General features: G+C 46.1%; 1 protein-coding gene across 1 annotated transcript in view; it reads left to right on the forward strand.

Annotated features, from left to right (window-relative positions):
- Nucleotides 1-8,514: 8,514 nt before the first annotated feature.
- Nucleotides 8,515-21,735, forward strand: part of FAF2 (Fas associated factor family member 2) — a 30,912-nt gene continuing 17,691 nt past the window's right edge. The window contains exons 1-6 of the mRNA XM_073620450.1: nucleotides 8,515-8,655; nucleotides 17,128-17,196; nucleotides 17,289-17,423; nucleotides 17,630-17,706; nucleotides 17,784-17,922; nucleotides 21,461-21,546. Of these exons, the coding sequence (XP_073476551.1) occupies nucleotides 8,593-8,655; nucleotides 17,128-17,196; nucleotides 17,289-17,423; nucleotides 17,630-17,706; nucleotides 17,784-17,922; nucleotides 21,461-21,546 (569 nt within the window). The 5' untranslated portion in view covers nucleotides 8,515-8,592. The remainder of the gene's footprint in view (nucleotides 8,656-17,127; nucleotides 17,197-17,288; nucleotides 17,424-17,629; nucleotides 17,707-17,783; nucleotides 17,923-21,460; nucleotides 21,547-21,735) is intronic.

The following is a 21,735-nucleotide window of genomic DNA, read 5'->3' on the forward strand; positions in this document are numbered from 1 at the left end:
CATTATTTTACATTTTTCCACACTAAACCTCCTTTGCCATGTAGTTGCCCACCCCATTTATTTGTTCAGATCTTCTTGCAAGGTTCCCACATCCTGAGGAGAAGTTATTGCCCTGCTTAGCTTAGTATCCTTCGCAAATACAGAGATTGAACTGTTTACCCCATCCTCCAGGTCGTTTGTGAACAAATTAAATAGGATTGGTCCCAGCACAGAACCCTGGGGGACCCCACTTTCCACCCCGGACCATTCCGAGTATTCCCCATTTATCACCACCCTCTGAACTTGCCCTTGTAGCCAGTTTTCAATCCATGTACTCACCTTATGGTCCATGCCAACATTTACAGTAAACGTTTATGGGGAATTGTGTCAAATGCTTTCACAAAATCCAGATACACCACGTCTACGGGCCTTCCTTTATCTAGATGGCAGCTCACCTCCTCATAGAAGTTTAATAGATTGGTTTGGCAAGAACGATTCTTCATGAATCAATGCTGATCAATACTGCTAATGATACCGTTTTCATTACTAAAATCTTGTATATAGTCCCTTATCATCCCCTCCAAGAGCTTACATACTATTGATGTTAGGCTAACTGGTCTGTAATTCTCAGGGATGTATTTTGGCCCTTTTTTTAAATATTGGAGCTACATTGGCTTTTCCCCAATCAGCTGGTACCATTCCAGTCAGTAGACTGTCAGTAAAAATTGGGAACAATGGTCTGGCAATTACTCAACTGAGTTCCCTAAGGACCATCGGGTGCAAGTCATCTGGTCCTGGTGATTTATTAATGTTAAGTTTTCCAAGTCTATTTCTAATTCTGTCCTCTGTTAGCCATGGAAGTGCTTCCTGTGATGTGTCATGAGGATAAACACTGGAGTTTTGGTTACTGAAGCCCCCCGATTCCCTCGTGACGACTGAGGAGAAGAATAAATTCAATACCTTCGCCATCTCCCCATCCTTAGTAACCAGATTCCCTTCATGATTCCTTAAGGGGCCAATAAGGTCTGTCCTCCCTCTTTTACACTTTATATACTTAAAGAATTTCTTGTGATTTTTTTGCTCTCCTCCGATGTGTATTTTGTGTTCTATCTTAGCCGCCCTAATTGCGTCCTTACATTTCTTTTTGCATTCTTTGTAAAGTCTGAATGCTGATGATCCCTCAGCCTTGTATTTTTTGAAGGCCTTCTTTGCTTTTATATCCATTTTACACTGGAGTTAAGCCATCAAGGACTTTTGTTCGCTCTTTTATATTTATTTCCCAATGGGATGCACTGGCTAATGCCCCTATTTAATATGCTCTTAAAGCGAACCCATCTCTCCTCCGTGTTCTTTGTTCCTAAGATTTTATCCAAATTATTATCTTCTAGCAAGGTTCGTAGTTTAGGGAAGTTGGCTCTTTTGAAATTCAGTGTATTTATATTCCCCTTATGTTTCCTATTTGTTTGATTTATACTGAAGCTAACTGACCTGTGATCGCTGTTTCCTAAATTGCCTCATATTTCCACATCCGTGATGAGGTCTGTACTGTTGGCAATCAGTAGGTCTAGTAAAGCTTTGTTTCTAGTTGGTGTATCTACAATCTGACCCATGAAATTGTCCTGTAAAACATTTAGAAACTGGCGAGCCTTAGAAGAATGCGCGGTTCCTTCCGCCCAGTCTGTGTCTGGATAATTAAAATCCCTCATTATGATGACACTTCCCATCCTTGCTGCTAATCCGAATTGTGATAGGAGATCCGCCTCCCCCTCCTCCCTCAGGTTAGGGTGCCTATAGCTATGGCTATATTCCCAGTATTATTTTCCCCTTAGTTTCATCCCTTTGGGGCTCTACCCATAAGGATTCCACCTCCTCCCTAGCCCCACTAGTGATGTCATCTCTCACATTAACCTGTACACTATTCTTGATATACATGCATACCCCTCCCCCTTTTTTACTCTCTCCATACCTGCGAGAAAGGGAATACCCTTGAATAGTTGCCAGCCAATCATGAGAGCTGTTGAGTCAAGTCTCTGAAATTCACACAAAAGCTAAATCCTCCTCTTACAACAGTATCTCTAGTTCTCCCATCTTGTCTGCCAGACTCCTGGCATTGGTGAACATGCCATGTAGTTTAGACCGGTCGCATACTGTCCTCTTATTGGGTGTTCTGAGATTGCAACATGCATCAGGCACATCATTTTCACATGAAAAACACAACTCCTTGCCATGTTCAGGGTGCCTCTATTTGTTTATTTGCAACAGTGTTATAAAAAAGCCCCCAAACCTCTGTTAAGAGCAATGTACTAGTGTAATTTGCACATAAATGTGGTAAAAGGATGTAGTAGCGACCAAATTCATATTTACTCCAATAGAACAAAGCTACACCTCCAAGCAAAATGCACATAAATGCAAGTAAATAAGTGCATAAGTTCCAAAGTGCTGTAGGGGGAGACCATTGAATGAATTCCTTCTGGACGCACCACGCAGATATACTGTGGCAGGGCGGCACTCCTCTGCAAAATCACGTACCTGTACATGACTTTGTGCACTGGGTCTGGGGCACGCGCCACGCCGTTGACTAGCTCCTGCTGTGAATGGACACAGTGGGAGCCAATCAGGAGCTCTGGCGGACCCGATGTTCGCCGACACCCCGCGATTGTTCTGAGGAGAGGAAATGTAGCACTAACTCTCAGTGGAGCTGCTGGTTTAAGCGGACTTGTTACCTTCACTCTCCTTCCCTCTGTTTCACCGGCACCGGGTCTAGGGTTCCATTGAGTTTACCTCTGGACGACACACGCACCAACACTTGAGTACGTTTTCAATGTTTTATTAAACCATCAACAAAGGAAGTAGCAGGAAAGAGGCTGAAGGAGAACTGCAGAGGAAAACTCAAATACCTTTTTTAGTAAGATTCTTGACAAATGTCCTTGGGGTTGGATATTTCAGTAGCATGCACTCCCTTGGTGGAACACACTCCTTGCACGCCTGGATAGGCCTCTCTCACTAGCCTAGCAGCCAGTACGTAGCACGAACAAAAGTCTCTGCCACAGACTTATTTGGGATGAACCCGTACAATCCTCTGCCACAGGATGTATCGGTTTCTTTGTGGTGAATGTCAGTCACAGTGCTTGAACCTTTAAGCCAACCCGGCAACACTATGCTGTATAATCACTTTAGGATACGTCCTCCAACCGAGTCACCAGGCCCCTCTCCAGACCAGCACGTTGCATGATCCTTCCATGACGGGTCCTCCCCTGGGATCTCCTCGGCTGTCCAGCTTCTTCCCTCTGGATAGACAGCTCAGGACCATTCCTCGGCCGCTGTGGTAGGCCCCAGACAAGCTTCTGGGCCCACCCCTGCGCCGCAGCAATGTGGGCCTCCGGAAAGGAGGACCACGAGATAGCTCTCTAACGCATACCTGTCGGCCAGGAGGGCCAGCAGGTGGCTGTAAAACGAACCCCAAAATATGGCGTGTGTCCCATAAATACCCTCGCCCAGAATGCAACTCGGAGGACCACCTCCACCGAGTTGTCTCCGGGACAGCAGAGCATCCATACGCTTAGACACGTTGCCTTTCCAACACTAGCCAGCGGTAACAGCGACACCCACGGCTCAGTATGGAAACACACGCAACGCCAGCCAAGCTGGAACAGAGGCAAATCTAACCTTCCTAACGAACAAGTTACTAAATTTACCTATCAGATGGTAGATCGCAAATCTACCAGCGCTACATAAACAAAGCTGACTGTCGTTCTGTGAGATGGGGAAGATGGAGATCTTGTGTTCCTGTTAAGCAGAAACACAAATCTCTGACTTCCCCCCGTCAAAGCATCCCGCACACAGTTAGTAAGCACTCCCTAGGAGCACATTTAACCCCTGATGTTAACCCCTTCCCTGCCAGTTTCATTAGTACAGTGACAGTGCATGATTTTTAGCATTGATCACTGTATTGGTGTCACTAGTCCCCAAAAAGTGTCACTTAGTGTCAGATTTGTCCGCTGCAATGTTGCAGTCCCGCTAAAAATCGCTGATCACCGCCATTACTAGCAAAAACAATAAAAATAAATAGAAATTCCATAAATCTATCCCATAGTTTGTAGATGCTATAAGTTTTGCGCAAACCAACCAATGTACGCTTATTGGGATTTTTTTTTACCAAAAATATGCAGCAAAATACATATTGGCCTAAACTGATAGATAAATTTCATTTTTGAAATTTTTTTTTTATTGGTAATGTTTTATAGCAGAAAGTAAAAAATATTGTTTGTTTTCTTTTCAAATTTTTTTTTTTTTTTTTTAAAGTGCAAAAAATAAAAACTGCAGAGGCATACTTACCAACTGTCCTGGATTTCCCGGGACATTCCCAGGATTTGGACTCTTTTCCCGAGTTTATTGTTTCCCGGGAAATGTCCCAAGAAATCCGTTTTTTTTACGAATTTTTGCCGCCGCTGCTTGCCGCCGCTAGAGGTCCGCAGTGAGCGGAGACATTGTCTCCGCCGGCCGCCATTTTTAAGGAGACCAGGAACGGCTGGGTGGCTAGACGAAGCTCCAGCATCGCCACCCACCCTGCGCCCTGCTCCGCCTCGCTCCGCCTACCCCCCCGCCCCGCTGCCGGTCTGTTATGGAAAGGGGCGGGGGTTCTGTTGTAACCACGCGGCCGGCGGAGGGAGACATAATTTTGTATACCCCCTCCTACTAGGATACCTGAGGTAAGGGGGGGGGGCACCACTGGGTACACTTGATGTTGGGGGGGGGCACCGCTGGGGACGCCCTGATGTAAGGGGGGGGCACCGCTGGGGACACCTGATGTAAGGGGGGCTCCGCTGTGGACACCTGATGTAAGGGGGGGCTCCGCTGGGGACACCTGATGTAAGGGGGGGCTCCGCTGGGGACACCTGATGTAAGGGGGGGCTCCGCTGGAGACATCTGATGTAAGGGGTGCTCCGCTGGGGACATCTGATGTAAGGGGGCTCCGCTGGGGACACCTGATGTAAGGGGGGGCTCCGCTGGTGACACCTGATGTAAGGGGGGCTCCGCTGGTGACACCTGATGTAAGGGGGGGCTCCGCTGGTGACATCTGATCTAAGGGGGGGCTCTGCTGGTGACATCTGATGTAAGGGGGGGCTCCGCTGGTGACACCTGATGTAAGGGGGCTCCGCTGGGAACACCTGATGTAAGGGGGGGCTCCGCTGGGGACACCTGATGTAAGGGGGGCTCCGCTGGAGACATCTGATGTAAGGGGGGCTCCGCTGGGGACATCTGATGTAAGGGTGGGCTCCGCTGGAACATCTGATGTAAGGGTGGGCTCTGCTCGAGACACCTGATGTAAGGGGGGGCTCCGCTGGTGACACCTGATGTAAGGGGGGCACCGCTGGGGACATCTGATGTAAGGGGGCTCCGCTGGTGACACCTGATGTAAGGGGGGGGCTCCGCTGGTGACACCTGATGTAAGGGGGGGGCTCCGCTGGGGACACCTGATGTAAGGGGGGCTCCGCTGGTGACACCTGATGTAAGGGGGGCTTCGCTGGTGACACCTGATGTAAGGGGGGGCAAGGCTGGGGACATCTGATGTAAGGGGGCTCCGCTGGGGACATCTGATGTAAGGGGGGCTCCGCTGGGGACACCTGATGTAAGGGGGGCTCCGCTGGGGACATCTGATGTAAGGGGGACTCTGCTGATGACACCTGATGTAAGGGGGGGCTCCGCTGGGGACATTTGATGTAAGGGGGGCTCCGCTCGGGACACCTGATGTAAGGGGGGGCTCCGCTGGTGACACCTGAATTAAGGGGGCTCCACTGGGGATACCTGATGTAAGGGGGGCTCTGCTGGTGACACCTGATGTAAGGGGGGCTCCGCTCGGGACACCTGATGCAAGGGGGGCTCCGCTGGTGACACCTGAATTAAGGGGGCTCCACTGGGGATACCTGATGTAAGGGGGGCTCTGCTGGTGACACCTGATGTAAGGGGGGCTCCGCTGGGGACATCTGATGTAAGGGGGACTCTGCTGATGACACCTGATGTAAGGGGGGGCTCTGCAGGGGACATTTGATGTAAGGGCGGCTCCGCTCGGAACACCTGATGTAAGGGGGGGCTTCGCTGGTGACACCTGATGTAAGGGGGGCTCCACTGGGGACATCTGATGTAAGGGGGGACTCCACTTGTGACACCTGATGTAAGGGGGGCTCCACTGGGGACATCTGATGTAAGGGGGGGCTCCGCTGGGGACATCTGATGTAAGGGGGGCTCCGCTGGAGACATCTGATGTAAGGGGGGCTCCGCTGGGGACATCTGATGTAAGGGGGGGCTCCGCTGGGGACATCTGATGTAAGGGGGGGCTCCGGTGGTGACACCTGATGTAAGGGGGGCTCCGGTGGTGACACCTGATGTAAGGGGGGCTCCGCTGGTGACACCTGATGTAAGGGGGCTCCGCTGGTGACACCTGATGTAAGGGGGGCTCCGCTGGGGACATCTGATGTAAGGGGGGACTCTGCTGGTGACACCTGATGTAAGGGGGGCTCCGCTGGGGACATCTGATGTAAGGGGGGCTCCGCACGGGACACCTGATGTAAGGGGGGCTCCGCTGGTGACACCTGATGTAAGGGGGGCTCCGTTGGTGACACCTGATGTAAGGGGGGCACCGCTGGGGACATCTGATGTAAGGGGGGGCTCCGCTGGTGACACATGATGTAAGGGGGGGCTCCGCTGGGGACACCTGATGTAAGAGGGGCTCCGCTGGTGACACCTGTGGTAAGGGGGGCTCCGCTGGGGAAACTGATGTAAGGGGGGCTCCGCTGGGGACATCTGATGTAAGGGGGACTCCGCTTGTGACACCTGATGTAAGGGGGGGCTCCGCTGGGGACATCTGATGTAAGAGGGGGTCCGCTGGGGACATCTGATGAAGGGGGGCCCGCTGGAGACATCTGATGTAAGGGGGGCTCCGCTGGGGACATCTGATGTAAGGTGGGGCTCCGCTGGGGACATCTGATGTAAGGGGGGCTCCGCTGGTGACACCTGATGTAAGGGGGGTGGCTCTGCTGGTGACACCTGATGTAAGGGGGGGACTCTGCTGGGGAAACTGATGTGAGGGGGGGCTCCGCTGGTAACACCTGATGTAAGGGGGGGCTCCGCTGGGGACACCTGTTGTAAGGGGGCTCTGCTGGTGACACCTGATGTAAGGGGGACTCCGCTGGGGGCACCTGATGCAAGGAAGGACTCTGCTGGTGGCAGGTGACGTGGCAGGTGACACGCTCAGGGATCCCACTGATTCGGCATTATGGTGAGTTGAATTATTTCATTTTATATTACAATGTAATAATAGAAATAATACACTTCAATCATCCTGACACCATAACAATCATGGTGCCAGGATGATTGAAGTGCTAACACCAGGTGTTTGGAGCATCTTTATCTGCTGGTTGTTAAACTTTCTAGAATACACATATTTCCATTGTTGTGTAGGATCTGGGCCTGCTGTCCCTCCATCCCTCTCCCCCCCTTTCCCTCTCCATCCCTCATTCATCTCAGACTCTAACCACACACCCTTTGAGCCACGCCCACGTAAGACACGCCCGCTATTTTGCATAAACCACGCCCATTTTGCAGAGCCGCATTTTTCTTCCCTGTGTGCCACGCCTACAAATGCATGCCCCGCCCCTAATTATAATAAGACTCTGCCTACAGCCAAAAAAGTGTCCCTAAAACCTTTTTTTCAATGTTGGCAACTATGGCAGAGGTGATCAAATACCACCAAAAGAAAGCTCTATTTGTGGGAAAATACAGCACCACACGACTGCGCAATTGTCAGTTTAGGTAACGAAGTGCCATATGGCATAAAATTGCCTGGTCATGAAAGAGGGGGGGTAAATCTTCTGGAGCTGAAGAGGAAAAACACTGCAGTGCTGCATACCTCCCATTTTTTTGGGATGGGAATGAGGGACACCTTTTAGCAAAAATATGTAGGCATAGGACACACCCCCTGCCACGCCCCCTCAAAGAAGAATTGTACAAAAAAATATGATTGGTTAAACCCACAAGTGCTTTTTTTTAACCACTACTATTCCTTTATATTGGCTTTTTGACATTTACAAATGCAGCAATTTAGAATTTGGATGAAAGGTTTAGCACTGGGGAACACTTTTTGAAAGAATTGAATAGTGCATTTTATATACAACTATATAGATCAGACCAAAATGTGGAGGAATGAGGGACAGAGGGACATTGCTCCAAATCAGGGACAGTTGGGAGCTATGCTGCTGTGCAGCACATGAAATCTCTTGCTAACATTTACAATTGTGTAAACGAGCCCTTCACCACAGACTATCCCTTGAAATCTGAGCAGCAGCTGGCACTCATGACTCCACCCCAGCGCCTTCCAGCAGCCTATCAGCTCTTTCCTTTCACTATATCCCTCATATACGCTGAAGAACAGCGCCCCCTGCGTGCTGGACCAGCCTGTGCATTGTATTACGACCCCAACACACAGGCAACATGGACGCGCCAGTTGCTAGGCAACCGATTAAGATGGCCGCCGGAAATCCGTCACCTCCGAGCCCACGAATCTAAGTCGTCATTTCCGGTGTCTGGGAGTGACGGGTCAGAAGGCGGAGAGGGAAGATGGCGGCGCCGGAGGAGCGGGAGCTGAGCCAGGAGCAGACGGAAAAACTGCTGCAGTTCCAAGTGAGTCAGCCGAGGGGAGGTCCGGAGGGGGTTCTGGGGCCTATGTGGCGGGGCCGGGCTTTTAGGGGAGGTGTGGAGGGGCCTCAGCCTGGAATCTCATGAGGGGGGCACAAGAAGAGGAGTTACACAGGGCCTCAGCCATTACTGTCCCGGGTGATCTGCCTCCTCCATTGTAGTGGGCTGTGAGCTGTCTGTATCATCCTGCACTACCAGGACCTCTGTCCAGCCTGGCAATCCATCCAGTGTACTCCTCATCACATACTTGGAATTCCTTCAGCTTTGTGCACCACTGAATAGTCACTTATCTGGATTACACCCCCTCTCTCATTGAATTGGCCTTGTGATTGATGAATAGAGAGAGCAGTAAACCTGGAATGAAGATGAGTGTATATCACAGGGACACTGATCACACTCGCATCACAAACCATGACAGAGCTTTCTTTTATGGGATCACTAGGCAGGAGGTCAGCACTGTGCTGAAAATGGTATATATATATATATATATATATATATATATATATATGTGTGTGTGTGTGTATATATATATATATATATATATATATATATGTGTGTGTGTGTGTGTGTGCGGGTTTGTAAACAAACCCTTTTGCTCATTCATCCATAAAGGATCTTGTGGCAGAAGTTCTGCCTATATTCTCCCTCCACTGGCTTCTCTTTTCCCTGACTCATCAACATGGTAATTGTTTAAAAAAAAAAAAAAAAAAAAAAAATTAAGTACATTCCTTATTTTAGATCCAGTGATGTCATCACCAGGTCTCTGTGCTTCTCTATTAAGGATGAGCTCAGGCGTGTTCGCACAGCCCACGTGCAGAGCCCGCCAGGAAGTCGGCGCTGCGCTAATCACATGCAGTAAGACATTTCCCGATCTTTGCAGCCGCACATCGGGAAAATGTCTCACTGCTTGTGATTAGCTCAGTGCTGACTTCCTGGCGGGCTCTGCACTTGGGCTGTGTGAACACGACGAAACTCATCCTTATTATTCTCTGTGATGCAGGCAGATCATGGCTGAAAGGAGAGGCCAACAGGGTGCTGTACATGGCTTCCCAAAAACATCCCAGTCCTTTGTCTCAGTAATCAACCCTGCTGCAAACAGTTGAATGGCTAGTGGGAGGAGTAAGGCCTCATGTACACTGCTGCTGGTAAACAGACGTCCAGAGGCAGTTGGATGCCTTTTTCAGCTGCCCCTGAACTCATCCAATGTTCTCTTATCAGTACATGTACACAGGGTCATTTAATGTTGTTTTTAGGCAGTTGAGTTTAGAGGCCTTTTTAAAAAAACAAAAAAATAAGTTCAGACGCTGAGTTTAGAGGCATTTGAAGCACCAAAACGCATCTATACGTGGCAACTCACGTTTAGCCGTGTTTCGTTTAAAACATTTTTTTTTGTTAAATCGTTCAGGAGAGGTTGTAAAAACATCCCGTGTACATTAAGCCTTATGCAGTTAAAATGCAGTTGCTCGAGATCTGAGGGGAAGCTCTGTTGATTTCTATCAGTCAATCATGTGTAAGCAAAAATGTTTATTTTTTTTTACATTTGCATGTTCCTCTCAGATCTAGAGCAGCTGCACTTCTGGGTGTACTTGCAGTGCACAGACTATTTGCCTTTAGTAAATCAGCCCCAATGTCTAAAGGACTGGGTGTTCCACTTCAGACTGCCTTTGGTAAGGCAGTCTGAAGGGGGGGGGGGGTGGCCTAGGTAAGAACAGAGCTTTTTGGTTCAGGAGCATTACTGCACTGGCAGATGGGCACTTATTCCTGTATAAACATGCAATGCAAACAAAGAGTTTGCAGGCCTGCTTATCACACCATATGCACCTATCAGCTGCTGTTCTCCCTGGCCACTTCACCCCCTGTTGACTGCTCCTCCCTCAACCATGTCTCTGTCAATTACGCTGATCTCTGGTCTTTTCACCCCAGTTAAAGTGCTCCTGCCCCTCCCCCAGGTTGTGCTGCCTGCACACATGTTGAGAAAGAATAGGCAGGCGATATAGAGTGGTTGCAGGAAAGAAATTTACATGATTCCTCCATCAACACAGTGCTAACAAGGGAATCCCTCCTACCAAGCAATTGTCTCCTCCCGGCGGGGGGAAGCCATCCCTGCCAGGAGAAGATAGTAATTATTGCTTGCAGCTATAGCAGTCGCTAGCAATAATCACAAGCAAATGCAGCATTCAGCCTGCCCACTTGGCTCCTGCTGAACCGGCCGGCCGAGATTCGAACCGTTTATGGCTGCTCTAACAGGAAGAGAGAGATAAGTGTTTCTGTCTGCCACTGCTCCTTCATGGTCCAGTCACAGGCTGGTTGTACTGCTCAAATGCATTGGGTGGGAAGGGGGGGGGGGGACTGATAACACCAACTGGTTTGTCCTGCCTGGCAGGGATGTGTGAATGTGAGGACTTGACTGGACAAAATGATAAACTCTTTTAGGTGTAAATTAGTTCCTGTGTATACGGCAGTTCACATCAGTAGAATTTCAGGGTAAATGCAAATTGGTTTATACTGTGAGAACCGTTCAGCTCTCAAAATAATACCCGTTGCTAATTTCGTTTCTAAGGCTGGGACAGCTGCAAATTGGCTAATCTGCTATACCTGGAAAATCAAAATCAGGTGTTGTGTGTGCATCTGAGCTGTCCATATTTGCCCTGTTGTCCTTGACCAAATATTTAGATGAGGAGTTCTGAGTTTACTGTAACTTCACTGGGTGCATGCTTGTTCCATCTGTTACTCAGAATGTATTGAAGGTGGAGCTGGCCAGGAAACTAGTATGTTCCTTTAATATTATGATGAGCTGGGCTGTGTTTTCCAACCTCCCATCCTCTACTGTGCCATACCTGACATATTAAACAAAGAAGCTCCTACAGGCTAATGGGAACAGAGCTGTCCTTGCCCTGCTTGATGACATGCATAGGTGGTGTGGCCACATACAGTCCCAAATTATTCTAATAGTTTTTACATCTGTATGTCTGTTAGGACCAATGGAGTCCAATAACAAGTTATTCTATGAGTATTATGATAGGATGACTTCATACAAAATAGTATAGAACTTAACAGACATGCTAGTCATTGACATAGCTGCATACTACAAATTGTCACTAGCTGTTAAACTAATGTACTCATCAGCAATTCATTGGAATATGTCGTTATGCAGCATGGTTTTATCTGCTGTTTTGTTTTAAACCTGCGGTTATAAAAGGATTAACAGAGATCTAAAATTATTATTATTATACAGCGCCGACAGTTTACGCATCGCTTTACAACAATAATGACAGACAGTACAATTACAATACAATTTAATACAGTAGAAACCAGAGCCCTGCTCGTTAGAGCTTAAAATTAATACATTTCTTGAGCTTATATGAAATCAGCACTATATTACCTCTTAAAATGCCAGGTACAAGTAAAATAAAAAAATGCCTCTTAATATACTGATTGCTACCTTTTTCCTATTTGCTGTTCTCTGTGCACATATTAGCAGGATTCTTCTGGTTGCTTCATGTGAAGCAAATATTCCTTTTTTGAAAACTACAATTACACTCCCAGGATACATTGTGGCCAACACTGATTATGCCATGCTGCTCAATGTCCAGACACATAAAAGTTCCAGAACATCACTTGTAATCTCAGGGAAAGCCTTCCTTGTGAGTGACCATTCTATATGTTCACAGGGCAAGACGATGTCGTGTCACTGCTGTCAGTAAAGTTGCTACCGTGGGATTAATCCAGGGTTTGTTTTGCAATTTGACAACTCTACTTAAAGGGGGGTTCCAGCCAGTGAAAAAAAAAATTTAAAGTCAGCAGCTACTTTAGCTGCTGACTTTTTAAATAAGCACACTTGCCTGTCCTGGGTGCCCGCGATGTCAGCCGCCCGAGGCCGACCCGTCCCTCGGGTCCCGGCACCGCCATCCTAACTAAGGGAAACAGGCTGTGGAGCCTTATGGCTTCACTGCCCGTTTCCTACTGCGCATGCGCGAGTCGCGCATCGCTTTGTGAATGGGACGCGATGTGTTGTGGAACACACACAGTTCCCATAACACACCGCGCCCCATTCCCCAGAAGACAGCGCGGGGAGGAGAAGACTGAACATCACTGCAGAGTAGTAGTAGTTAAAACATTTTTTTCTCCTCCAATTTTTTAGGGATTTTTTGATACAATTTTTTTTTTGTGGTGGACCTCCACTTTACAGAGGAACTTAAAGTGGTTGTTAAGCCACTCTAACCTGTATACACCATTAGCACTGCCTCCTACTGCAGTGTTCCCCTCTGCGTGTGATTTATTGCAAATACCTCATTTCACAGCCGAGATTGCCATCACGATAGCCAGCTTTCTCCTTTTCTCCTCTGAGAGATGCAGTGGGCGGGGCTGAGATTCCTTTGCTGATGTCAGTCTGGAGGGGAGGAGGAGAGAGCTGGCTGGTCATGTGATCGCAATCTCGGCTTTTAAATGAGGTATTTACAGCATTTATATTTATAAATCATTCACAGCAGACACTGCATTAGGAGGCAGCGCTGATGGTGTATACAGATTAGTGTTATGAGAGCAGCAGGAGGGGGGGAGGGGAGGCTTACACAAAGACAGAGGGGAGGGAGGAGGAGGACACAGGAGCAGATAGCAGGCTGCTGATGATGGAGGCACGGAAACTGACCATGGTGTCTGGTCTTAGCAGCCACGATACACCGTGGTCAGTTTGCAGGAGGTGGGAAGAAACTGTCAGGATCATCCAGGTTTTTTTGGTGTTACAGGAGGCCAAATGACACAGGACAAGCACTGTGTCATGTAACATGCTTTAAAGGAGCAGCATCCATTTTTTTTTTTTGGGTTAACAAACGCTTTACTGTATCTGAGCACCACAAACTAAAAACGCTGCTTAATTCATTTGTATTATTCGCAACAAACTCGCCCATCCCTCCATAGATGTTTTATAATACTGTGAAACCACTTTGAAAAACACCCCCAGCATTTCTATCTTGAGTAAATATGTAGAATTCACTTGATCTGGAATTCATCTGCCCTTAGCTCGGGCATGAAGGCAGGAGGATATGCTTAGCTGAGAAAACCCCCTCCTCCAGACGAAAGAAAAAAACGTTATGAAGACTCCTGGGATGTATGACATCATTTTGGCCTATGCCAGAAACCAGGAAGCAACTGAAGAAATTTAAGGGGGGAAATAAAAAGGTCAAAACAAGTAAATATACCTTCTCTATTTATTAATGTTAGCGGCATAAGGCTTAAAAATGGTTAATGTTGATTAAGTTTAGTTCCCACTTTAAAACACCTGGGATGTAAAAGAACGGAAATCCTTGTTACATAGATTTTTAAACTATAGATACACATTAAATAGAACCTAGCCTTTAAAACACCTAAATGTAATTATGCTGAAATGCGTGAAGATAGTTTTAGCAGCAGTGTCTTTGTTAGCTAAACAAGGATTATATCTGAAGACTATGTAGTCACTTGCCTCGCCTTTAAGTTAAGTGCTCCACTCACATGCACTATGCCCCAGGCTTTTGTCATTCAGTGGTCAAAGCTTCCCAATGGGCAGTATAACCTCGGGCATTTCATAGTTGAAGGACATCAGGTGGAGACAGTGGGGGTTTATTTATCTACTAGAGGCTGTTTACTTAGCAAAGGTAGTGTTGGTAAATAAGGAGTCTGGGTTCACACAAAATATTCCCAAGGCCTCATGCACACTGGATGTTTTACAGCAGCTGTTTTTGGCTGCAACCAATAAACTCCCCGGGATGATATCCTACATGTTCATGCGCACACAGGCTTTTCTCAGCATTTTTTGGCTGGAAAAAACCCAGAACTAGTTGTTGAAGAGGAGTTTTTCAGCTGAAAAAAAAGCAGCTATTGAATGTTTTTGGGCCATAAGCTAAGCACAAGCTGTATACAGCGCTCCTACAACGCCCCTGCCCATTGGCATGAATGGGCAGCGCTTCCGAAGCGCCATAACACGGGCAGTTTTAATCCTTTCCTCGGCCCCTAGCAGGGGTTAAAAGAGTACCGCTAGCACCCAAAAACAATGGTAAAACGCGGATAAAGTGAGCGCCACTTTACCGCCGCTGCGGCTACAGTGTGAAATTAAGGTGGAGTATGGTAATGCGATACCGACTGATGAAGATATTGAATAGTGATTTGGAAACTAGAAACTGTTCAGCTTTGAGGTTAAGCAGTCAATATGACAGCTGCCAGGTCTGCTTGAATGAACCCATTCATTTTTTTTTCTAACTTAACCTACAGTATAATACATTCTATGTTTGCGAATCATGACTGGAGAGGTATTTTAATGTTGTGTTTTTTTTATTAGTGATTTACAGTAAATTTACACAACATTTTGGTGAATAAAACATTCTCAAAAATGTAATCTTTCGCACGTAAGATTGTTTTGTATACTGAGAGTATTTTATGCGTATTAAAAATTGTATATAAAGAAACCGTTTTATTAAGCCAAGGCTAAACAAATCCCAATATCCAGATAGCCAGTGTGCCTAGAAACTCAGCAAACAAGCATGCGCTAAAGACTTCTAAAAATGACAATTTGAATTATTTTTTTTTCATTCACCCCCCCCCCCCCCCCTCCCAATATATATTTAAAGGCAAAACTTTTTTTTGGGGGTTAGAGTGGAGAGGGATTAGATAGAACACCTATTAGGCTTTTACCGATGTCCGTGCCCCGGTTAGGGACATTCACCCTCTCTATTTGTCCTCTTTGCCATTGAGAGTAAAAAGATCACAAATTTCAGATTGTCCCCAGAAAAGTAATAGGGGGGAAATATTCCAATGGGGACAAAAGTTCTGGTGACCTGGGGATGCCCACGAAATCCCCTTAATTCGTAGGGTTGCACCGATACCCCATTTTTTTTTTTTTTATTCCCGCATCCCCCACCCCCCCCCCACCCCCCCCACCACTGCTCGTGTATGTATAGAAAGCGAGGGAAAAACGCCACCTAGTGGGCAGTTTATTAAAATTGTTAGAACTCACAGTACAAACCTGGCCAAATGCAAAATCTACACAGGTGTCCCAGCCCCGTCGATGTAAGCGAATCGCAACCACTGGAGGAAAAGTTCAGGGACCCCGTGGGTATTGGGTGGAAGTTATGTCGGCTTGGGGGCGGAACGCCTCTACATCTCTTCCAGCCCTGTGAGCACCTCCAGTGGCCATAATATGCTATCATCGGTGGGACCGGGACAACTATGAAGATTTTGCAATTGGCCAGATATATACTGTGAGTTCTAACGTTAACATATTTAATAAATTGCTCAATAGATGGTGATGGGTTCTGTACGTTTGTTCTTAAGTTGAATCTGTAAATTGGAACAGGTACATTTAAGTGTAGCTCCAGCCAAAAAAAATATTTTAAAGTTTTTTGTGATAGCATAGGGGAAGGGTTAACACCCCTGTTACATTTGTTTTGCTGTCTTTGTCCTTGTACAGAAGATTTCACTTCACTTTCTGTCCCAATTACAAATTTTGAACATTTTGGCTTGTTGTGGAAACAATCCTTGGTGATAAAACATAAGTGGAGACACCTTTTTCCTATAATAACTCTTACAGGAGTGCATTCCCCTTCCTAGGGGTAGATTTCATCTCACTTCTGTTGTCTCCCCCCGTTTGTTAGTAGGAGTCGTTTGTTGGAGTTTGTTTGGAGTTTGTTGTTGTAAGTTGCATGTTTTGTAACTAGGGGACCGCCTGTGTATGTGTATAAAATATATATATATATATATATATATATATATATATATATATATATATATATATATATACACACACAGGGAAATCGCATGCGATTCGGCTAGAAATTGCATGCGATTCTTTGTAGTGTGATTTGCACCAATAAAGTTTGTATCGACGCAAAACATACCGCAAAGTATACGTTTTGAGAGCATTTGGGCAAGTACCGATACTCACGCAAATGCTTGATTTTGGCTTTGGTGCATGCCATTTAATTTGCAGGGATTTCCTCTCACTTTCTGTGTGGCTATGGGACAGGAAGTGAAGGTAAATCTCCCCAATGGGGAGTTGATTTTTCACTCAAAGTTTGTTGAGCTGGGTGGTTCCAACAGGGCCACCTGTTGCTGCTTTAGCAGAAGTCAGCCAAAATTGGAGCCATATATTGCTGTCTTTACTGCTGGACCCTGACCGGCAGCCGGAGAATCCTTCTAGACCTGTCTCTTTTTAAAATGGTGCTTGCGTCAGTTTAAAGTAGAGGAGGAAGAAGTTCGGGAGCAGATTTTGTAGCTGGAAAGTGCCCGTAAAGCACACTTAAGAATCTTGCGTTTGTTGACAGCATGACTTGGGTTCCAGTACTTGCCACAGTAAACTGGCATCTAGGATTTGTGGGCCCTGGCATAATGAACCTCCAGATCTTATATTGCCTTTGTTTTGCCTTGCTGTAATGCTTGTTGTATTTAATTATTCTGAAACACTTTTCCCCTCCTTTTTTCTTCCAGGACTTGACAGGAATAGAGTCAATGGACCAATGCCGCCAAACCTTGCAACAGCACAACTGGAATATAGAGGTATATTCATGTAAATTAGGTTAAGGACAAGAGGGCTGGTATGTTATTAAACTTGGTTTTTCTGATTTTTTTTTTTTTTTTTTTTTTTTTAGGCAGCTGTCCAGGACAGGCTGAATGAACAGGAGGGTGTTCCTAGTGTCTTTAACACAACACCCAACCGGCCCCTGCAAGTGAATACAGCCGACCATAGAGTATACAGTTATGTGGTATCCCGTCCACAGCCCAGGGTGAGTAGAGCAAAATGACCTCCGAACTGTTTGAAATAAGACTGTGTTTTCCCAGAGGAACCAATCTCATGTACTAATTTCTTTTCCTGTCTTCACTGGTATAGTGAATGTATAGATCTAATTGCTTTTATGGACAATACTGAAGATTTAAGTTTCAGATGTTTTAATAAATGTGAACTATGTAATATGGTTGTGTTTTGTTCTAGGGGCTCCTGGGCTGGGGTTACTACCTGATCATGCTTCCATTCCGCATCACCTATTATACACTACTTGATATCTTTAGGTAAAGTTATTTATATTTTCTTTATAACCCATTATATAAGGAGAATCTGTACAAAAATTGTATATTTTCAATTTTAGGTTTGCTATTCGTTTTATTCGACCAGACCCACGTAGCAGAGTTACTGACCCTGTGGGGGACATCGTCTCCTTTATACAGATGTTTGAAGAGAAGTATGGCAGAACACACCCTGTGTTTTACCAGGGGACCTATAGCCAGGTAACACTTAACAAGCCAGACATGCTGGATTAAAAAAAATAAATAATTGACCTTTACAAACAAGTCTATACTTGCCTGCTCTGTGCAAAGCCACCCTGAACCTCCTCTTCACGAGTTTCCTGCCGGCGCTCCTGGCCCATTCTCTCTGTCCAATGCCCCTATGGGAAGCTATTTCCCATGGTGGAATTCGGTGTGTTCTTGCTCCCTAGCTCTGCTGCTGCATCCATTGACTGGCGTCACTGACTTTGACAGCAGCAGGAGCCAGTGGCTCTCTGTGCCCCAGCAAAGCCAGTGAGACCTGGTAGTAAGTAGAGAGAAGAGTTGAAGACGTGCACAATGTCATATGACGTTGCCAGGATATCAAGCCGCTGCGATCGTTGTTCGTTGTCAACTCCGATCCAGGTAAAGAGTCTCTAATAGAGACTCTTTACTGCGTGATCAGCCTCACTCGCGTCTGTCAGACGTGAATAGAGGAGAGCCGATCGGCTGCTCTCCTGACAGGGGAGGTCTGTGATGATTAATTATAAGCGCAGCCCGCTCTCAAGGGGGATGACCACCAGGACCACCTGGGATGTCACCACCAGGGATGCCAATCAGTGCCCACAATGGGCATCACTGATTGGCAGGCATTATTGCTTGGCACTGATTGGCATCCATCCGTGCCGCCTTATGAGTGCCCTTCCGTGCCGCCTTATGAGTGCCCTTCCGTGCCGCCTTATGAGTGCCCTTCCGTGCCGCCTTATGAGTGCCCATCCGTGCCGCCCTATGACTGCCCATCCGTGCCGCCCCATCAGTGAACGAGAAAACTTACTTATTTACAAAGTTTTGTAACAGAAACAAAAAAAAGTTTTTTTTTCAAAATTTTTGGTGTTTTTTTTATTTAGCAGAAAATAAAAACCCCAGAGGTGATCAAATACCACCAAAAGAAAGCTCTATTTGTGGGAACAAAATGATAAAAATCTAGTTTGGGTACAGTGTAGCATAACCGCGCAATTGTCATTAAAGGTGCGACGGCGCTGAAAGCTGAAAATTGGCCTGGGAAGGAAGGGGGTATAAGTGGAAAATTAAGAAAAATAAATTCAGCGCTGACACAGAAGGACACACCTAAAAATAAACTGCTAGCTAGCACTCAAGGTTAAATCAAACAATACCTCAAAAACACATCATAGAGAAATAGTTCTGTGCAATTCATAAATGTCCATAAATAAATATATAAAAATATATAAAAAAGTCCCAACAGGTGCATGTGGAGACGAATCGCTACTAGGTGCGGTGACACAAAAAATGTTGAGAAGTCCGGTAATTCTGATCCCTCCACCACATATATAGATGGCCTCTCACCTCCAGAACTCGCCCTGAAACAGGTCACAAAGCGATACACAAATCCCCAGGTATACTCTTCCCAAGTCTCCACTCCAGTATTTAACCTCAGAACCACACTCAATAGGGAAATCAGACATGTATATAAAAAAGAACAAAGTCTAGTGCTCTCTGTAAACCACGTTTATTAGTACAAGAAAAAGTATAAAACTATATTAACAAATATTAGCAACTTGCCCTGCGCTGAGGAAGTCCCGCCTATGGATGTAACGCGTACGGGGGTCAGGTGTCACGCATGACGTCACCCACGCCCATTTCGATCGTTTGTTAATACCACACGCTTATGTGCCGGCACTCGGATCTGAGTGCGGCCCCGTATAAGTGCACATTTTAAACTTTTTCTTGTACTAATAAACGTGGTTTACAGAGCACTAGATCGCTTTGTTCTTTTTTATATACATGTCTGATTTCCCTATTGAGTGTGGATCTGAGGTTAACCACTTCAATACAGGGCACTTATACACCTTTCTGCCCAGACCAATTTTCAGCTTTCAGTGCTGTCGCAGTTTGAATGACAATTGCGCGCTCATACAACACTGTACCCAAACTAAATTTTTATCATTTTGTTCCCACAAATAGAGCTTTCTTTTGGTGGTATTTGATCACCTCTGCGGTTTTTATTTTTTGCTAAACAAATAAAAAAAGACCAAAAATTTTGAAAAAAATAAGTTTTGCTTTTGTTTCTGTTAAAAAAATTTTTGTAAATAAGTAAGTTTTCTCTTTCACTGATAAGGCGGCACTGACAGGCACTGATAAGGCGGCACTAATATGCAGCACTGATGGGTATTGATAGGCAACACTGATCGGCACTCGGTGGCACTGAAAGGCTGCAAAGATGGGTTCTTATGGGTGGCACTGCTGGGCACTGATCCGCGGCACTGATGGGCATCCCTGGTGGCAGTGGTAGGCATTGTGAGTGGGCACTGATTGGCAGCTGCCTGGGCACAGATTAGTATTTCCCTGGGGGTCTAGGGGGCATACCTGGTGGTCCAGTGTGGATGGCTTCCCTGTTGGTCCTGGGTGGCTTCCCTGGTGGTCCTGGGTGGGATCCGAGGGGGCTGTGCTGATAAACAATCAGCACAGACCCCCCCCCCCCCCCCCCACGTTTCAGGAGAGCAGCCGATCGGCTCTCCTATACTCGCGTCTGTCAGACGCGAGTGAGGAAAAGCAGATAACCGGCTCTTCCTATTTACATCGTGATCAGCCGTGAATGGACATGGCTGATCATGTGGTAAAGAGTCTCCGTCAGAGACTCTTTACCTAGATCGGTGTTGCGGGGTGTCAGACTGACACCCCGCAACAACGATCGCCATGATGCGCGCCCCCGGGGGCACGCAGCGGCTCAATATCCTGAGGACGTCATATGACGCCCGGTCAGGATATTGAAACCACTTTGTTGCCGTCATTCTGCTATATGGCGGGCGGTAAGTGGTTAAATACCGGAGTGGAGACTTGGGAAGAGTATACCTGGGGATTTGTGTATCGCTTTGTGACCTGTTTCAGGTCGAGTTCTGGAGGTGAGAGGCCATCTATATATGTGGTGGAGGGATCAGAATTACCGGACTTCTCAACATTTTTTGTGTCACCGCACCTAGTAGCGATTCGTCTCCACATGCACCTGTTGGGACTTTTTTTTTATATATTTACGGACATATATTAATTGCGCAGCACTATTTCTCTATGAGGGGGTATAAGTGCCCAGTATTGAAGTGGTTAATGCAAGGAATGCGTTGGGTAAAAAAATGTTAGGCTTTAAAACCACTTTAACTGTTATTCCTTCTAAAGCTTTAAAACCCTGGCTAATTAAATCCAGAAAAATGTACTCTAGCAGGCACTTATGCACAGCAGTGTGTGAACTTTTTTAATCCTGACTATTTTACAGCATGGCTATGTATATATTTATATAATCTGTAAGGAATAAGGCATTATGCATATTACATAGTTATTTCATACATCCACCTTCCTGTTCAGAATTTACATTATGCCATTAGCACTTTGCTAACTCATAATTTGTTCCATTCACTGACCAGTATCCTTGTTATGATGTCCTTACATGTGATATAAAAAAAAATTCTGTATAGTAGTATTCCTGATAAAGACTTATTCTGATATTGCTTATAATTCAATATTTAACAGTGTTATCTTGTTGTTTTGGCAGGCTCTTAATGATGCCAAACAGGAGCTACGGTTTTTGCTGGTCTATCTGCATGGGGAGGATCATCAGGATTCTGATGAGTTTTGCAGGTGGGCCTTGTTCTTTATACCTGTTTGCCTGTTATAAACCTGAGTATATCTGTCTTTTTCTGCATATCTAACCTGTAAATGTGTCCTACATTCTCACCCAGAATTGTGTTTTGAAACATGCTTCTGCATGTACCTGCTACTCAACCTTCACAGCCTTTTCGGCAGACCCACTTTAATCATTGCCATGTG

The sequence above is a fragment of the Aquarana catesbeiana genome, linkage group LG03 (assembly GCF_042186555.1).
Source record: "Aquarana catesbeiana isolate 2022-GZ linkage group LG03, ASM4218655v1, whole genome shotgun sequence".
Lineage (NCBI taxonomy): Eukaryota > Metazoa > Chordata > Amphibia > Anura > Ranidae > Aquarana > Aquarana catesbeiana.